The sequence below is a fragment of the Rhinatrema bivittatum genome, chromosome 9 (assembly GCF_901001135.1).
Source record: "Rhinatrema bivittatum chromosome 9, aRhiBiv1.1, whole genome shotgun sequence".
In the NCBI taxonomy this organism is placed as follows: Eukaryota; Metazoa; Chordata; class Amphibia; order Gymnophiona; family Rhinatrematidae; genus Rhinatrema; species Rhinatrema bivittatum.
This window is the reverse complement of record NC_042623.1, coordinates 42974684-42993620: the sequence shown is the minus strand read 5'-3', so window position 1 is coordinate 42993620 and position 18937 is coordinate 42974684. Positions and strand designations below refer to the sequence as shown.

General features: G+C 44.1%; 1 protein-coding gene across 1 annotated transcript in view; it reads left to right on the top strand.

Annotated features, from left to right (window-relative positions):
• Nucleotides 1-18937, top strand: part of RELN (reelin) — a 699179-nt gene that overhangs the window by 76494 nt on the left and 603748 nt on the right. Inside the window, exon 2 of the mRNA XM_029615599.1 lies at nucleotides 13724-13834. Within this exon, the coding sequence (XP_029471459.1) occupies nucleotides 13724-13834 (111 nt within the window). The remainder of the gene's footprint in view (nucleotides 1-13723; nucleotides 13835-18937) is intronic.

The following is an 18937-nucleotide window of genomic DNA, read 5'->3' as shown; positions in this document are numbered from 1 at the left end:
TATTGCAAATCCAATAGAGAGAGAGAGAGAGAGCACCTCAGGGGAGGCACACATATTAGTCAACTTTTTATAACACTGTAAGAGGGGCCATTCTGAATTCAGGATGAGGTTTTGAAGGTGGCCTAGGGTTTGGGGGTAAGTTTTACATGCACAGTCGGAGGTACTGTTATTGTTTGTAAGGTTTTGGGTGGACCCTTGGACACTGTGGCAGCTGACCACGCCCACGGGGGGAAGTCCCGTGAGGGCCACAGGTCAGGCTCAGCTTTGGGACACACAACACAGAATTATATCTTTTATTAGACAGAGTTGAGAAGCTACCAGAGGTGGCAGAAGTGAGTAGAGATGAAGCCCGGCTGGGCTTAGGGTTCCTCAGGATACTGGAACAGCGATTCCCTCTATGGCTGTGCTGTAGTGGAGAAAACTGAGATAGTAAGTACAGTGGAGCATACACAGGGTTCTGGTATAGAGCCTCGTTGGTAAAGTTACTCACACAGCGGTTTCTCCCGGAAGGTGACACAGAAGCTGGAATAGAGGCAGGCCCTCGAGGAGTGAGTACCTGGGTCCAGGGAACAGCTCTGAGGAAATAAAGTTGGTAACTCACTGATGATGTATGCAGCGGTTTCTTCCAAGCAGAAGCGATAAGTTCAGGCAGCGAGTCAGGGAACATGGGCCCTCGAGGAGCGAGTACCAGTTCCTGATAGCGACCTGCAAGAAATGAGAGAGGCCCCCGAGGAGCGGGTACCCTGTTAGGATAAAGTCCAAAAGTTGGAGAGGCAGAGTAGCTAGGTACGGAGAGTGAATCCCATCCGTAAGGAGATCCTTTGCTAACTCGATTAGCTAGCAAAAAGTGTAGGCTTTTGGATCCGGGATGTGTGACGTCATCACAGGGGGACGCCCCTGAGGTTCGCGCCAAAGAGAGAATAAGAAGCAGGGCTGTGCGGCGCACGCGCCCTATGGTGCTTGGACAACATGGCGGGGTGCAGCACCCAAGCCGGACCAGGGACGCCGGAGAGGACGGCAGGCAGACGCCGCGGCAGCCAGGCGTCCATCAACCGCGGGAGCAGTCGCAAAAAAGGTAAGGTGAGCAGAGTGGAGACGTCAGGCAGTGACAGTCTTAACAGGTACAAGCAGCACAGTAGACATCAATGAAGATTTTTTGTGATTTGGAGTGATGACAGGTACACAAAGATGAGATTTGTACATTGCACTCTCGACCTAGCTTGACAGCACTCTACTAGTTTACATGCACATCTGACTGTGCATGTAAAACTGCCCCCCAAAACCCTAGGCCACCAGCAAAACCTCACCCCAAGTTACTAATGGTCTCTCTTAGAGCAGTATAAATAGTTTACTTGTATGAAAGCCTTTTAAAGAGGTTTATCTCTCTCTCCCTCTCTCTCTCTCTCTAAAATGCAATCAGTTAAAGCCTGTCTGGGAACTTCTCAGTTTGTGATGTAAAACCACACCCACAAAATTTATAGCAAAATGATGAATCTAGATCTTAGTTAGCCAGATAACTTTAGGCCTGCCTCAGAACAGGCCTAAAGTTATCCATCCTAAAGATATCCAGTTAAGTCATATTGTTGTAGAAAAAAATAAATGTAGTGTAGGCCTGTGGCCTGATTTCCCTCTTCTCACTCCAAATTTCACAATAGGCCCTGCTTGGCCAAGTAGTCCCCCCCCCCCCCCAACAAGCCCCTCCTAATTGTAAAAAAACAGAAAATGTTGCAGGATCTGCACATTGGGGCCCCCTCCTGCAGTGGCTCTATCCCACTCACCCTCCCATCCTCCACCTCTTTGCCACCCATCTGCTGACCTCCTGGACTTTCCCTTCTGATAGCAAAAAACCCAGTTGGGAGCAAGGTATCCCTGCTCACGGTGCTTTCAGTATTGTGAGTTTGGTTGTAATGCAACCTCTCTCTTTGTGTGCAGGTGAAGGCAGCCGCAAGGGGTGCATCTTTTAAATTTATGCCTTCTGCGCTAGTTGAAACCTCTGTTGACCCACAGCGATTTTCACACGGCGTCGCAGGTGCTGGTTTTGGCATCTCTTGAGCATTGTAACTCTGTTTATATTGGGATTGTGGCAAGTACTTTCAGGTCACCGCAATTAGTACAAAACGCTGCAACACACGTGTTGACAAATTCCGGCACAGGGGAGAATATTACACCAGTGTCCCAGACACTACATTGGCTCCAGATGCAATGGCGGGCAATAAGATCGTGTCTTTGATCCATAAATTATCACATAACAGCATGTCCCCTTGGATCTCCGCCATGATGAGATTTTATAATCCTCCGTGGATCTTAAAATTGACACATTGCAGGCTGCTTGAGTTTCCATCATCATGATCTGCCCATCTGTCAAAGACATGAGAGAGAGCTTTTTTCAGTGGCAGGGCCAGCCTTGTGGAAATCACTGCCAGATAACTGAGAGTGATTACTTGCACACAGATATTTAAGCAACAATTGAAGGTGCATTTCTTTAGATAATCCTTCAAACTCTAGGTTTAGGGTAATCTTTCTCCTCAGTTGGCTGTGTTATTTTTCTCCTTTACTAGTTTGCAGGTTGTGCATATGTTGATATGGTCAAATTGTAGTTTCTTATATTGTTTACATTATGTGTGTTCCTAATGCTGAATGTTGGATAGAGCTGGTACAAATTTTTTTAAATTAAATAAATATTCAAATACAGCTGGTTAAGTTTTAAAGTTATCCATCTATGTAGCCTGATAACTTTAGGCATATATATTCAGCAGGATGGTTTTCCTACTCAATATTCGAGAAATTATCTGGCTAACTTTAACCGGATAGCTTGTCTGCTCGCCGAGTTACTGAATATTATTACCTGCATAGTATGTCTGTCGCTCTCTGCTTTGAGCTATAGGGAAAAGCAGGATATAAATATGTTAAAAAAAATAAATAGTAGCAAGATGCATTCTTGGTTACTCAATATCATGATATCCAATGCAACTGGATGCCTTTTGGTCTAATGCCGAGTTATTTTTAGGATGCATAATGGTGCTGAATAAAATTGTCATTAGGAGTCATACAGTTTTATCATGCACCTGCCACCTTTTTTTTCCATAATGCTGAGCTTCACTGTGGGAGATCCAGGACAAGTGAACTCCATCTAATGGAAGTGAAGATTAACAGGAAAAAGGACAGATTGCCAGAGATCATTGGAGATAGCAAGTATTTCCCTTTAGGTCTTGTCTGCTCACACAGAGTCAATCCCTATTGGATTAGCAAGCATTCCTCGTACGGTGAAGAATATGGACTTAAGGGAAGACGGCGATGGAGTGGGAAGATTTAGGGAACAGAAAAGCATGGTGACAAGACTTGAGATTAAACCGCTGAAGGCTGAAAACTGTGAGATGGGACACCTGTTTATGTGGAGATTGAAGAGAGAGAGAGGGACATCTGAAAATGGAAGGGCATCATGTTGAAAAAAGTATTGTGATCTGTTGTGATAATCCAGGACCTAGCTAACTCTTTAGGCAGGTAGGGAGTTCCTGGCTCATTCCCTTTCCAGAACTTTGCTGCAGGACAAACCTGCAACCTGCATTATTTTCAGAATGAATTCCTAATCAAGGTGAGTGGTATTGTCTGCAATGTTTTTCCTGTAAGTCCCATCTCCAGGATTTCCTTCTAGCCAGGATGTGAATTACCTTTTTCAGTGATAGTCTGTGCACCCCATCACTGTAAACCTCTATTGTGTTTTTTTGCCTTTAAATCTATGAAAGATTTTGAAGCATGCCCTGACTATATTATAAGATGCCGACTGCCTTCAGCAGTGGGAGAGGGACAGAATCCATGAATGCACACCCTAGTGTCTCATTACATTTAGAAAATATCCTGGCATCAAAAATATCACAGATTTTATTTTAAAATAAATTAATTGTACACAAATTGTCATAAAAGTTAGATAAAAGCAATTGCATGCATTCCTTTTTTAATTATAAGATTCAGTCAATTCTGACATTTCGATGGCACTAGACTACCTTGTTATGCCAAGAACAGTTAAAAGTGGCTTTATTAGTGATCATCCTCTCCAGATATATTGACTCTCAAAAGAGTCTTAAAGCTGGTCACATGATTGTGTCTGACAAATCACAATGCTTGATTTTTTTCTCAACAATTTTATAAAAGAATGTATGAGCATATGGCAAGTGGGTGAATAGCAACTATAAACATGTATGTTTTTCAATGAAAGATTGTGAGATTTAGAACTGAACTCTGCAGATTATTCTTTCTGTTGCTACAGTAGGGCTTGTGTTAGTGGTGGCAAACAGGTCATTTGGCTGGGGCCCTGACACCACAAGGTGCCCCCTTGGTGAAACTGAGTGATGGCACTGAGGCTGAACTTCAAGGCTCTTGCCGCTGACCTGGACCACTCCTTAGGTTTTGCCAGGGACCTCAGTGAGTCTAACACTGGCCCTGTGTCCCAGAGGATAATTAAAAGCAGCCAGAAGCTAATTTTTTACTCTTTGTGGACAAGAAATACAAGTATGCCTACCACATTGGACTAAAAACTCCAAATATTGATTATCTTTAGCATGAGACCCCATGAACTCGACTCCATCTGACATGCACTGCTTGAAATACAGTGAATCTTGCTATGAACATATAAGGCTGGTTTTATAAATATAAATTAAAATTATGTATCTGGATATTGGTGGATTATTTAAATGATTTGGGTATGGTATTGTTCCCAGGAATTTTAAGCATCACAATGACCTCATCAATGTAGAGACAAATTTCCTTTTCAATTTAATACATCATATAAATTTAGCTGCATCAGGATTTTGGGGGTTGATTGCTCAGTGAAAGAGAGAAAATGCATTACCTTCCATCGAACTTCTAACAACAGTACTTTGTAGAAAATTGTCATGTCCAGATATATTTTACAAATACATAAAAAAAAAAAAATCAAGGGATACTATTAAACTGTCTGTCTTCATGTATTTATTGCATCACATAAATAAAGGTAATTGCTGTGACAATATTTATGAGTCATTTTTTCCTGAAGTCACAGTTGTGGTGGCTTTAAAAATGTAGTAGCAGCATTAGGATAAAAGTTTCATTTTTATTTTATGTCCTAGCATCTGGTGGTGGTAGCAGATTTATGCAGAGGAAGCTGCAGTTTTAATATTCATTTGTTGACTCGTGGTTAGTGCCATTCCCAAAATGAAAAGCACGTTCCTCGGTCAGTTTTTGAGATTTCTGTATTCTAAATGCAAAGGGAACGCGTCATGGACGCAGTCTGTATTCCACTCTCTTCTGGGACACAAGGGCAGAGCTGGGAGCTGTGGCGCTATCATGCAGTCCATGGGGGCTCTCAAGTTCTTTTTTCGACAGGGATGGGGGGAAGAGAGACTTTGCTTTAGGGCCCTGGATATCTTTGTTGCCTCCAGCAAAAAAAAAAAAAAAAAGCAACACAGCCACAAGAAGTTGAGGTTGTTCCAAAAAAATAAAAGGTCACTGAGGTACTTGTGGAATCTACATCTTCATCTGGTAACATTCATAGCAGAAAACAAAAATCCAAACAGTCACACAAATATAGTTCATCGATCGACAGCAAAGGCTTCCTCCGACTGCCAGATCCCTAACAGGTTACGCTTTAGAGAGCCCCCCAACTTCGGGACTCCTCCTTTTGTACCAAAATCAAACTGATGTCGCCTCCTCCTCCTCCTCCTCCTATTACTGCAGGGCGGTTTCCCTGGCCCGGAATGAGTTCCTCTTTCACTCTAATGGTTCTCCTCTGACTTTCTAATGGGCCTTAGAAGAAATTTCTCCTACCTCTCTTGAGGTACAGGGCCTCTTCGGCGGCAGAACACACCACCCTGGAACTTGTACTTTTAGAGCGTATCTCCGCTTCTCCACAAAATCCACAAATCTGGGTGACTCCCAACAGAGGAAAAATCCTGGATTAGGTTTCCCCTCCAAGATTCCCACTTGGAGACTCTCAAGGCTGCTCCAAGCACTCACTCTCTCAGGTGCTCCGAGCCACGGACTCCTTCCAGAGGAGAGAGCCAGAAGGAGAAAACAAGGAAATTACTTAAGTTCATTGAGGTGAATTTTAAGACCTGCGTGCATGTGCATATGTGTGCGCATTTGCCGGCTCACGCACATGGATGCGGCAATTTTATAACATACGCACGCATATGCATGTATATGTGCACCTGTTTTAAAATAGGCTGTACGTGCGTACATGTGTGCACAACTTTATATTGACGCGTGCACGTGTGCATGACTTTATATTGAAGCGCACACGTGCACGCAAATGCCACCTCAGTCGCATAAGTGTGTGTGTGTGTGTGGGATTTTAATAGATACACGTGCCGACACAATTACCTGTTTCCCCAGTTCGTTCCCAGTTCGCCCCAGTAAAAGAGAGGACTTCCTAAACCCACTAGCTAACTTTCCTCCCTTTTACCCTATTAACCCCGACCCTTAAAATCCTGCTGGCTGCCTAGTTTTTATTTTTATTATTTTATTACTTACACACTGTCCATAGCAGAAGTAAAGTTTTGCGGTAGTGGATCCCGGCGTGCACTTGTATGCGTAAATACTTGAGTGCAGACCTCATGTTACAGACTAGGCCCACCCACGCCCCGCCCCCTTTTTTGAACTTTTGGATTTGTACACGTACCAGGAGATGCACATGTACTTGTGCGGGTTTTAAAAACCGCATGGCACACGGCGGGCCGAGCCACATGTGTGTTTCCCAGCTTTGGCGTGTGTAGTACTTTTAAAATCCACCAGGTAATGTGTAATATGTAGAGACCTTCATTTTCGGTTTTAATTTTTCCCAGGTTTATTTTGACAGGAACAAAAACAGGCGAAAATCAGTGGAAAATCAGTGGAAAAAATGTATTTTGGTGGACAGAAACCTCCCACTGTCCCGCAGGGATGTGAATCGTTTTTTGACGATTTAAAATATCGTCTGATATATTTTAAATCGTCAAAAATCGTTAGAGGCGATATACAATAGGAATTCCCCCGATTTATCGTCAAAAATCGTAAATCGGGGGAAGGGGGATGGCAGGAAAACCGGCACACTAAAACAACCCTAAAACCCACCCCGACCCTTTAAAATAAATCCCCCACCCTCCCGAACCCCCCCCAAAATGTCTTAAATTACCTGGGGTCCAGTGGGGGGGGTCCCGCTGTGATCTTCCACTCTCGGGCCATGGGTGCGTTAATAGAAATGGCACTGGCGCTACCTTTGTCCTGTCATATGACAGGGCAAAGGTAGCGCCGGCACCATTTTGGTTCCTGTCCCCCGACGTCACGAGCGCAGGAGATCGCTCCCGGACCCCCGCTGGACCCCCAGGGACTTTTGGCCAGCTTGGGGGGGCCTCCTGACCCCCACAAGACTTGCCAAAAGTCCATCGGGGGTCCGGAAGCGACCTCCTGCACTCGAATCGTATTTGCCGTATTGCAAAATGGCGCCGGCCATTCTATTAACACACCCGTATATTAACGCCATTCCTATTGTATATTAACGCCATTCTATTAATGCACCCGTGGCCCGAGAGTGGAAGATCACAGCGGGACCCCCCCCCCACTGGACCCCAGGTAATTTAAGACATTTGGGGGGGGGGGGGGTTCGGGAGGGTGGGGGATTTATTTTAAAGGGTCGGGGTGGGTTTTAGGGTTGTTTTAGTGTGCCGGTTTTCCCGCCCTCCCCCGATTTACGATTTACACGATTTAAAAAAAAACAAAACCGCGACGATCCGATTCCCTCCCCCCCCAGCCAAAATCGATCGTTAAGACGATCGATCACACGATTCACATCTCTACCCAAAATGCCTATATAACCTCCCTTCAAATGATTCTTCAGGTGATCTTGATCCCTTTATTCCTTTTCCCAGCATTTCCCCTTTTTCTCCCTCTCTTTTTCCACTCTTTCATTGTCTCCCTTCTTTCCAAAAAATCTCCTTCCCCCTCTCCCAAGAATCCTTCCCAAACCACCCTCCCCAGGAATCCCCATTTTTCTCTCGCTCCTCATAGAATCCTCTTTTCTCTCACCTTCAGAAAATCTCCCTCCCTCCAAACATTATTCATTTTACCTGCTGAGGTGACTCCAGGCTCCTTCTCCCTCCATGTTATATTCCCGCACTCTGCAGTGCAACCCTACACTGAACTTCTGAGTCTGCGCTGAGCCAGAGAGGCAGGGATCCCCTGCCAGAAATGTCTTCTAGTGGGGGCTGCTGCTCATCTGTGCTTGGAGGGCAACTATGAAGCCGTGCTCTGGCCGATGCTTCGGTTCCAGCCCTGCACTCCGGGAAAGTGCTGAAGCCGAAGCATCAGCCAGAGCAAGGCTTCTCAGTCCGCATAAAATTAGGATGCAATTCAGTTTAAATCGATTTTCACCTTTGGAAAAATCTGAGAATTTACAGGTGAAAATCGGTTTAAACTGAAAATGAAGGTCCCTAGTAATATGTCTTCTCCTTTGCCATACACGCCTCAGAAAAGGCAACTGCTGCCTAAAAAACCATCCTTAATTTCCTAAAATCCTCTTTTGTTGAACTGTCCTAGTTATTTGCTAGGTCATTTGTGAAATTTGTTTTTGTAGCTACTTTTGTTATGTTATTATAGAATGCTGATTTTATAATGGTGTCCAACCTGCACTGCTGTTGTGTAGGTATAAACGATATGTGAATCATTTTAAATAAATGAATAAACTTAATATGTATCCTAATGCCAGTATTTAATTATTTTTAACAATGTTCACATGGAACAATTTTTATTTGCAAATGCACACTATGCTCCACTGGAGGGATCTGATCCCTTTTAACTTTACAGAAGGCAGTTTTCAAAGGCCATTTAACTAGGTTCATTGGCTGTCTGGAAATTGCCCTCTCCCTAATGAAAATATGTTTGGGGATCAATAATGTGCATTGTTTTGTGGGGATAATGTATCTGCAGTAAAAGGAGATGCAAATTTCTGTGAATACTTTATTATCCATAAATAGTTTTCAAAGGGAATTGATATAAAGTCCATAACCGCAGACATTAAAAAATGCTCCCCCCCCCCCCCCCCCCCGCAGTGTGAATAAATCCTTAAATAAAAGTGATGGCTTTAGGGATGATGCATTGTCAATAGTGCATTTTCTGGTGTCATGCTAAACCAATGAAAGAAACATTTTTCATGGGCCTACCGATGGGCATAGTCCTTGCGGATAATAGAGATATGAGACCAGACTAACTAGTTCATCGTAAGCAAATAATTAGGGTTACCAACATGGCACCATTTTTTTCAGGGCAGGCTGAACCTGTCTTGGGTTTTACCCACTGCATGCTTGGGCTGGCGGTCCTGGTTTTCTTAGGTGTATTTTCCCAGTGGTTATTATTTTCAGCAGGAGCAGTGGTCCCTTCCTGCCCTGGGAACAAGTGATCACCATGCTGTAGAAGCTTTCTGCAGATTATGCTCACAGAGGCTGACATAGACCGCTGAAAAGTGGTAAAATGTTAGCTTATTTATGTCTGCCCACAGGCAATTGCCTTGGTATCACTGCGAGCTGGTCTGTGGTTGCTAACCACTTATACCCATATTTATATGGTAAATATATCCTTCCTGTTTGTAAAGCATATGCATATATGTGATGGGGTTATATCCTGCGTATAAGCCCCTGCAACTCCCACACTGATGAGCTTCCCTTCCCCCACCGCCCTTGAGTCTTCACTCAGTGGTAGATTTCAAGCCATGTTTGCCTATGGTTGTTCATCTTTCCCTCACTGGGAGAAGTATATTTATTTCAGCATTTTTATTATTCTCTGTGGTTTTTGCAAGTTGTTTATATCCATAAACTCACAATTTTCATCTCCTAATATAAAACATATTTCATTGAAAGTAACTCTTGTTTATTTATTTATTGCTTTCATTTATATTCCACTTTATCTGTAACATTTAAAGTAGATCACAACATTTAAAAAATATAGTAGTCAGGTAGGGGGAACCAAGATGGCTACTTCTTAGCAGACACATTTCCAAGCAGCTCAGACAGTTTCTCCCCTTTTTCTCGTTGCATATTGCCTAAAACTCTCTCGTTTGATGGGGAAACAAAAAGGAGCCATTAAGAAAGGTAAACCTGTGGAAACAACTGATTCCCTTCGTCAAACCATGATGCCGGAACATGCTCATACCTTTGTACCGGCAGTTGAAGCCGGCTTGGCTGGACCTGGGAATGCTAGCCTGTCAATGGTGGAATTTTCTCTTAGCCCCGACCGCCATTCCACTCTGCTTTTGCTGGCAAGTACCATCGCTTTTGTGGAGGCTTCTCATGGGGCCTTTTGGACTCTTGGAGAGCACTTTCTCGTCTCCTGGTTCTTCTTATTCTGCCGAGCCAAGGCAGACTCAATGGCAGAGTTTGGTGAGGGAGACAGCAGAGTCTCCAGAAATATTGGTTGGAGCAGAGGGAACAGTTTTTCACTTAACCACGCTGACTGGATTACCTGAAGTAAGTACTAAGGAATCTACAATGCCTTCTTTGGCCCCTCCTTCTGGTTTTCTTGACTATGCTTCTCTGGTGAAACCTGCAGTAATAACTTTGGACAGTCTTTGGACTATTATGAAGTCCATCAGCAAGTCCATTTCATCCTTAGTTTCTTTAACAACAGACTTGCATAATAATTTTCAATCTCAAGAACTTTGTTTAAGTTCAGTGGAAAAGAAAGTTTCTGAAGGAGAGACATCCAAGATGCGCAGGTTAACATAATTAAAGATCTGACATCTACCTCACGTAGAATTGAGAATATTGAGAATTCTCTCATGTCTCTGAATCTGAGAATACTTAATTTTCCTCAGATTCCTCTGATGATACCTACTGAGCTTTTTGTTTCTTCTATGAAAGAAGTTCTGCCTAATCCAGAAAATGCACTACCTCCTATTAAGAAGTTCTTTTTTCTGCCTGTTTGTATGAAATCTGTGGATAATGTCTTGATAGATGTCCCTGCCAACTTGACTGATTTCCAGGAGAATTCTGAAGAGGAAAATATTGTTGGTCGGGCTACTTTGTTGGCCTTTGTTTTCATGCAAGATCGAAATAATATTTTTCGTCTTTATTTTCGTAATAAAGATATCTTGTTCAAAAGTAAAAAAAAATCTGGATGTTTCTGGATTTATCCAGACCAACACAGGAGCGTGTTAGGAACCTTGCCCGCGGAGCTATTCCCCGAGAGCAGGCTCCACTCACCTCCCATGCTTCACCCGACGTGGCACGGATGCCGCCGGAGTCGGGCCTTCCCGCACGGCTGGAGCCGTGGACTTGCCTTCCCCTGCGGCCCGGAGGCCACCCATCGGGTCTCCTTTTCACCGTGGCTGGAGCCGCGGACTTTCTACCCTCTTCGCGGCTGGAAACCACCGCCGCCGCCGCCGTCATCCTGATCTTCGCGGCCAGGAGGCCACAGCCCCGGTCTGGATTGGCGGCTGGAGCTGCCCCCGGGGCCTCCTGCAGCAGTTGGAGCTGCTGCCATCATCGGGGCCTGCCTCCAGGCCCAGCCCTGCTCTTACGTGACGACGTCGTGCAGGACCACTGGCCACAGTCCTGCACAGTTCCTGCTTCCTTCCTCTAGGCGCGCGGCCGCGCCTCTCTACTGAATTTAAAGGGCCAGCCACAGGAAGTGTTGCTGGTCCCATCTATGGACTGATTTCCTGTTCAGCCCTATAAAAGGGCTGGTCTCGTCATTGTTCTTTGCCTTGCATTGGAGTTACTTCACTCTGGAGGCTCCTGCCTGCCAGAGCTCCGTCAGGTCTTCTTCATGGAGCTCCTCATCGTTTCGTCTTCATGTCATGTCAAGTCTTCATGCCTGAGGTCCCCGTCCAGGTGTCCTGGTGTCTCGTCTTGATCTTCTGCTTCCTGATGTTCCAAGTTCCTTGGTGTCTTGTTCCTGTGTCTTCAGCGCTCCTGAGCCTTCTGGTCCTGTCAGGCCCTGCTCCCTCGGATGACGTCTTTCCCGAGCGTGGAGTGGCCTGCAGGTGGAATTCATTCCTGTGCTCCCGAGCCATCATGTCCTGCCAGCCTTCGCGGAGCTCCGGATGACTTATGTCTCCGTCCTCGAAGTTCTGCCTTGGCTGGATTCTTCCCTGCACTTGTCCCACTCTCTGCATGGTCCATGACCAGCTCCTCGGGCTGTGTAGGGTGTGCAGTGGGACAGGGTGGTCCGCGACCAGCCCATTGGGGTCCTCCAGTGAAGTGGGCTGAGTAGGGCGCCCTGCGAGACAGTGCCAATGTCCTTCCGCCCAATTTCTCGTCTCGTCTGGACTTCGTCAAGTTCCTTGTCTCTGTCATCGCATCGACCCTGGTCTGGGATGCCTTTGCATCGACCCTGGTCCGTGATGTCTTCCCATCAGCCTTGGTGTCATGTCTTCAACTACCTTGGTGTCATGTCTTGTTCTAGCCCTCGTCTGTGATGCCATTGCATCAACCTTGGTGTCATGTCTTCATGTCAAGGCCCGTCTGCCCTCATCCTCAGGCCAGGCCTGCTGCTCCATGCCGATCCAAGTGGCAGGTCCGAAAGGGCTCGGAATGGTCGGAGGACCATTCAATTTCCAACATCATGTTGTTAGCCTTGGAGCTTGCAGGCCTGGCAGAGGGTAAGACTGTCTGCCATGCTGGAACACACCGTCAACCCTCTGTTCGGTCCTGGATCCGTCTGGGGTAGGGCTGAGGCCCAAGGGCACACTAAAACACCCCTTCTCAACAGAGCGCAGAAAGAAGTTTCTGGCCATGAAACCTGAAATTGTTTCTTTAGGGGTCTCTTGCCTCATTTGTTTTCCTTGTAAATGTACAGAAATCTTAGAATCAGTATGTTTTTTTTCTTTGACCCTATACAGCTAAGAAAATTTTTGGACTGCAAACGTGGTATTGTGACTTCCCTTCCCTCTGCTAATGAGGAATTGTCTTGATTGGGTATTGATCTCCTTTGAAGTTTGTGCATCCTTGTAGTTAGCCATTTCCCATGGCTTTTTCTGTTTGAGGTCTAATATTGGCATTATACTTTGGGGTACTTATTTTCTTTTTTTCGATTACCTCTTTATAACATTTGTATAATCCATGTATACTGCCTTCTTTTCCTTGTCAAATATATTTTATTTTATATTTTATTTAAAGTTACAAATAAAGAGTTACAAAAATATAGTAGCCAACCAGAGCAAACATAGTAATAATTACCTTCAATAAATTACATATTTTACTAGAAGGACATGAGCCATAAGACATAAGTACATGTTGAATATTTTCATAAAATATTTTATAAAACATAAAAACTACAAGATTGTATCTTGCTTTTTGTAGTTGTATGCTGTATTGTGTACAAGATGCGGAGGTTGGTATGAATTTTAGAGAAAACAATTACAAAGAACCCCCTAAAATCTAATTAGCAGCATAAAGAGAAGCTATTATCTCTTCTCCTTCATCTTCCCCAAACAACAATATCTTTTTGTTTGAACCTTCCACTAGTAAGTCTTTGCTGATTGTAGGGCTTGTTAAATGGTAGCTTTCAGGAGAGTCAGAAAACCACATGGACAGCTAGGCAGAGAAAATGGAAGAAGCGATAAGATTAGTGTGTTCCACGGTTGTTTCTGAAAAAAATAATAAAAATTTGCACAGATGCAAATTCCTAGATGACTGCTTTGAATGAAACCCATGGAAAAGTAGACAGGAGCTGGCAGATTTTGATGGGAAAAACAAATTAATTTCCTTTTCTTTAATTTCAGTGACTGTTTCAACAAGCACCTTCTTTGATGGTTTACTGGTAACAGGACTCTACACATCTACCAGCGTTCAAGCTTCACAGACCATTGGGGGATCTGGTGCTTTTGGATTTGGTAAGTCCAACCTGGTTAAACAAATTAACTCTGCTTGTTTTCGGCTGAAACAAGCCAGTCCCTGTGATGCGTCTGTAGTATTTCCATAAAGCCAACTTTCATAAAATCAGACGCTCGCCACTGAGAACTAAATTAAGTGCTAGAGCAGGGTCTCCTGGAGGCACACCTAGCCAGTCAGGTTTTCAGGATTGCCACAGTAAATATGCATGTGGTAGATTTGCATATATATTGAGACCCCCTTGTATGCAAATCTGTCTCATGCTTATTTCATTACGTATATCCTGGAAACCTGACTGGTTAGTGTGCCTCCAGGAGAGGGTTGGGAAACACTGTGCTAGACTTTGATATTCAGATGAGCTTCAAGAGGGAAATTTTCAAAATAACCACATTTTCAAAGAGAAAGTAACCCATCTTGTTACCGTATGAAAATTAGCAAGTGAAAAAATATTTGCTCTAAAAGTATCCATGAACTCTGCACCTCCTTTTTCTGTGCAGGCAGTGGGTGGGGTTCAGGAGGTTTTAAAATAGCACAAAAATCTGCACCGCTGTTTTCCTCCTCTGACCTGGCCCACAGGACCATCTTTTTAATGCAGCTGAAATACGTGCCCTAGGGCACCTTCAGCTATTTTTAGCCATATTTTTTTTGGGGGGCATGCAGTTTTCAGTCAGGTTATTTTTCCTAGGTAAATGCCTTTGAAAATTGCTCTTCCAATGCACCTTGTGCAAATATATTTGTGGATTATGCTTTCACAGAGCAATTTTCTTTTTTGTTTTTTGTTGTTTTCTTAGCAACCAATTTTTTTATTGGTTGCATAAATGTATATAGAATTTAATTAATGAATCTTTTGAGTTTTGTTTATTTTCCTCCTCCTCTCAAATACCTGTGCAAGTGTATTTCTTATTTACATTTTTTGGCCTCTGAATTCAGGAAAAAAACCTTCAGGTGGAAATTTGCCAGTAGAACGCTGCAGGACAGCAATTATGGAACGGATTGAATGCATGAATAGAGCTCTCAGGGTACACTTTTTTTTTTTTCAGCATCAACAACAACAACAACAAAAAAATAGGTGCATTGCATTATTATGTGTGTTTGGGAGGTGTTTGCCTTAGAGAATAAAGTTCAGTAAGGAAAGAACACTTCCACCATCTGTTCATGCACACAAGGATGGAATTTCTGAGAGCCGTAGTCCCAGTCCAAAACACTTGTAACATGGCATTAATAATAATTCCTTTTTCAGGTGAAACATGTTCCCTATGATAAATTTATTTCTTACCTTCCTTTAAAGATGGTCTGAAAAACTGTGATCTGTGATTGCATTTGCAGACACCAGCCCTGATCTGGGGCATTTGGCTGTTGTCAGGGTTTAGTGGATTGCAGTCTCTGATTGTGATAACAAGAACACAGGAAACTTGGGCAAAAAAAAAAAAAAGAGTACTAAACGGTGCAAGACCTACACCTCGGGCCCTATACCGACATGATGTCCACAACGAATGCCGGTATATAAAAATGTTTAAATAAATAAATAAATAGATATATACTGAAGACTAAGGAGCTGCAGATGCCAGATAGAGACATCTTATAGTTTCATAGAGACAGACTGAGCCACTACTGGTTTTATTCCCATTGCATGCATGGAGATGTAGGTCCAGCTTCCTTCTCCAGAAGAGAAAGGGGGAGGAGATAAGGTAGAAATAGAATGGAGCACTGTTTATTCAAAGATCCATTAACAGGGAGCTCTCATTATCCAGGAAAAAAAAAATCATGGTCACTGTGTTATGATCCATTATCTGGGAAGAACTCCAGATTATCTGAAATTCTTTCATCGGAAAACTCTCATTATCCAGAGCCTCTATCCGAAAAAAATCTGTTATCCTTAATGGCCTGGGTCCCAACCATTCTGAGTAAACGGTGCTCTATTCTATTGTATTCAAATATCTACCAGAATTGTATAAGGTACAAAGAGGGTGGCATTTTCCATGAAAAGAAAATTAAGGACCAGGGGGGGTCATGATATGAAGTTGGAAGCAAGGAGGCTAAAGAAGAAATGTAAGGACATTTTTCTTTTCTTAAAGGCAAATTTTAAAAGCCCTATGTGCGCCGAAGCCAGGAGCTAAGGGCAGAAGTCAGGCCAGCACCTGCCGCCTGGAATTTAAAAGGCGCACCTGAGTACAGGCGTATCTCCCAGTTTTCGCACAAAAATGTTTTTCGAAAAAAGGGGCATATTATGGGCGTGTTCTGGGCAAGGCACGGGCGTTTATGGATTTTTCAGTGAAACCAGCACATAACTATTTACACGCACAAGTGCGTGCCGGGGTCCCTATCCATGTAACTTTACTTCTGCTATGGATGGCGTATAACTAATAAAACAAAAAAAAAAACCCAAGGCTAGTTAGCAAGGTTTTAATAGTTGGGGCTAAAAGAGTAAAAGAGAGGCAAGTTAATTAGGGGGTTAGTAAGTCCTATCCTTTTCCTGGGTGAACTGGGAATGGACTGGGCAAACTGGTAATTGCGTTGGCCCACGTATCTACTAAAATCCTCCACTTACACAGTAGATGCAGCATTTGCGCCCACATGCGTGTGTCCATATAAAATTGCATGCACATAATGCACATACAGTCTATTTTATATCCTGCGCGCAAATTCGTGCTTTTGTTGTAAAATGGCTGCATCCATTGGTGCTAGCCGGCCTACGCACCTACATGTACGCCCACATGACTGAAAGTTATCCTCTTAGAGAACTGTGGATGTCTGAAATAGCCTACCAACAGAAATGGTATCAAACATAACAGTGATCAAATTCAAGCACACTGTGGACAGTGTTGGGAATCCCGGCCGTGGCTGTCCATGGCCGGGTCCCCCCTTACCGCCAAGCTCGCTTCTTGCTCCGCAGGCTGTTCCGGCCCTGCTCAGGCTGTGTCGGGGCCTTCGCTCGGTGTTCTCCCCATGATGGAGACGCCGTTGGCATCTTTAGGCGGCTCCACCCACTAGGCACGCTTGCGCCCGACTGCCCGGGATTTAAAGGGGCCGCGGTGGGAAACCTCGGGCCGGCCCCAAATCCCACGTCATCACTGGAGGACTATAAATAGGCTGCCTCAGACCCCCTTGCCTTGCCTTGGCAACAGGTTGCCTCCTGGGAGAGTCTAGTTGCTAGTTCCTGTCTTCGTTCCAGTATCCTGTTTGTTCCTGACTCCGCTCCAGTATCCTGCTTGTTCCTGACTCTGTTCCAGTATCCTGCTTGTTCCTGCCTCCACTCCTGCCTTCCTGCCTGCTCCAGCTCCTCTCCTGCTCCCGAATTTCAGTACCCACTTGCTTGCTTCTTTGGTTTGACTTCGGCTTGGTACCTGGTTTCGTCTGTCTGCTGCCCGCCCTGACCCTTGGCTTGCTGTTCGGTTCTGTCTGTCTTCTGCTGGCCTTGATCTCTGCCTCATCTCCTCATCTGGCTCCTCTGCTGCCTGCCTTGAACCCCTGGACCGTCACCAACTCCCCTCATCTTCAGCCTGCCTCGACTCGGACCGTTCACTGTACTCCTCTTCGCCAGGAGACCTTCTCCTAAGTCCTGCCAGCCCGGCACCCAAAGGCTCAACCTGCGGGGAACGAGGGCTGGTATTGGTGAAGGTCCTGTCTAGTCTCCTGGTCCTGATCCGCCTCCCGGCTACGAGTACCGCTGCAGGCCTTCCTTCAGTGGTTCCACCACACACTCTAGCTGGCCCAAGGGTCCACGATTCACTACAGACAGATACAGAGGAAAATTATAAGGGTAAGGGGGGGTGGGGGTGAAGATCTAAAATTGAGCAGAATCTGTGATTTAAATTTAATTTAATTTTGCAAATTTATATTCTGTTTTTATTACTACAAAGTAATGTAAAACAAAAAGTATAAACCAACCACCATAATTAAAACATCAAAACATTTAAAACAAATGACTAATAAAATAAACCACACAATATAGCCATTCCAATGAAACACCCGGACAACTAATTTAACCATGATCCATCTAGCAACCCAACAAACCTTGGCATAATAAACATATGACATGTCGAAAACATGACAAACCATCATAAACAAGCAACTAGTAATACAACCAGAGGGCCTTCAATCCTAACCGATCTTATTTAGGATCACCCAGAGACTAACATTATGTTTAAAATACCATGCATCTATATAAATCCAAGAGGCTGGACCGGGGCATACCTTTAGTCCCCTTTCCTCTGACAACAATAAAAGCCTAAAAATTCAGATAATAAGCCTACCCTTCTCCCAGCACCCCCTGCAATATTCTCTTTGGAGTAGGGATAGGCAACTCTGAACATGGAGTGCCATAAATAGGTCTGGTTTTCAGGCTATCCACAATGAATATGTATGAGGTATATTTGCATGCACTGCCTCTATTTTATGCAACTATATTTCATGCATATTCATTGTGGATATTCTGAAAACCAGACCTATTTGTGGCACTGTAGGACTGTAGTTACCTAGCCCTCACCTAGAGGCTTAATTTAACAAGAATAACCAGGTTTCAAAAGTTTTCTGAACCTAACATAGTCAGTGGAATGCTTCAGTTCTAATGGTATCGCCTTCCATAGCTGTAGTGCAGTCATGGAAAAGGCCTTCACTCTTGTCCTGATGACTCCTGATAATTCAGTAGTTAAGGGCAACTGGGACAGACTGAGTGATCCACATGGACCTTATCTGCCAGCCACCACTATGTACAATGGAAAAGTCTCTAATGGTATTGGATATTTAGTTTAATTCTTAATTTCCAAGTCCTTACTATTCCCACTAATAAACCCATTCTTCTCTGAATGCCTGAATTATGCATAGGCTTCACAATTGATGAGCACAATTTTTTTTGGCGAAGCACTATGTATTTCATTCAGTAATATTAAAAAGGTAGACGGTATGAAGTATGATGTGTTAAAAGAAGAAAAAGACTTGTGTGTTTTATGACTTGCCGTGTGTGATGTTTCTAAAATTTGTTGTGGTTATTTTTTAATACATTATGTAACCCCCCCCCCCCTCCCCACCGTTTGGCAGACTGGTTTAAGGGGCCACCCAGTTCCCAGGAGGCTATCAGTACCTCAGACCTCTTTTCCATCACTTTG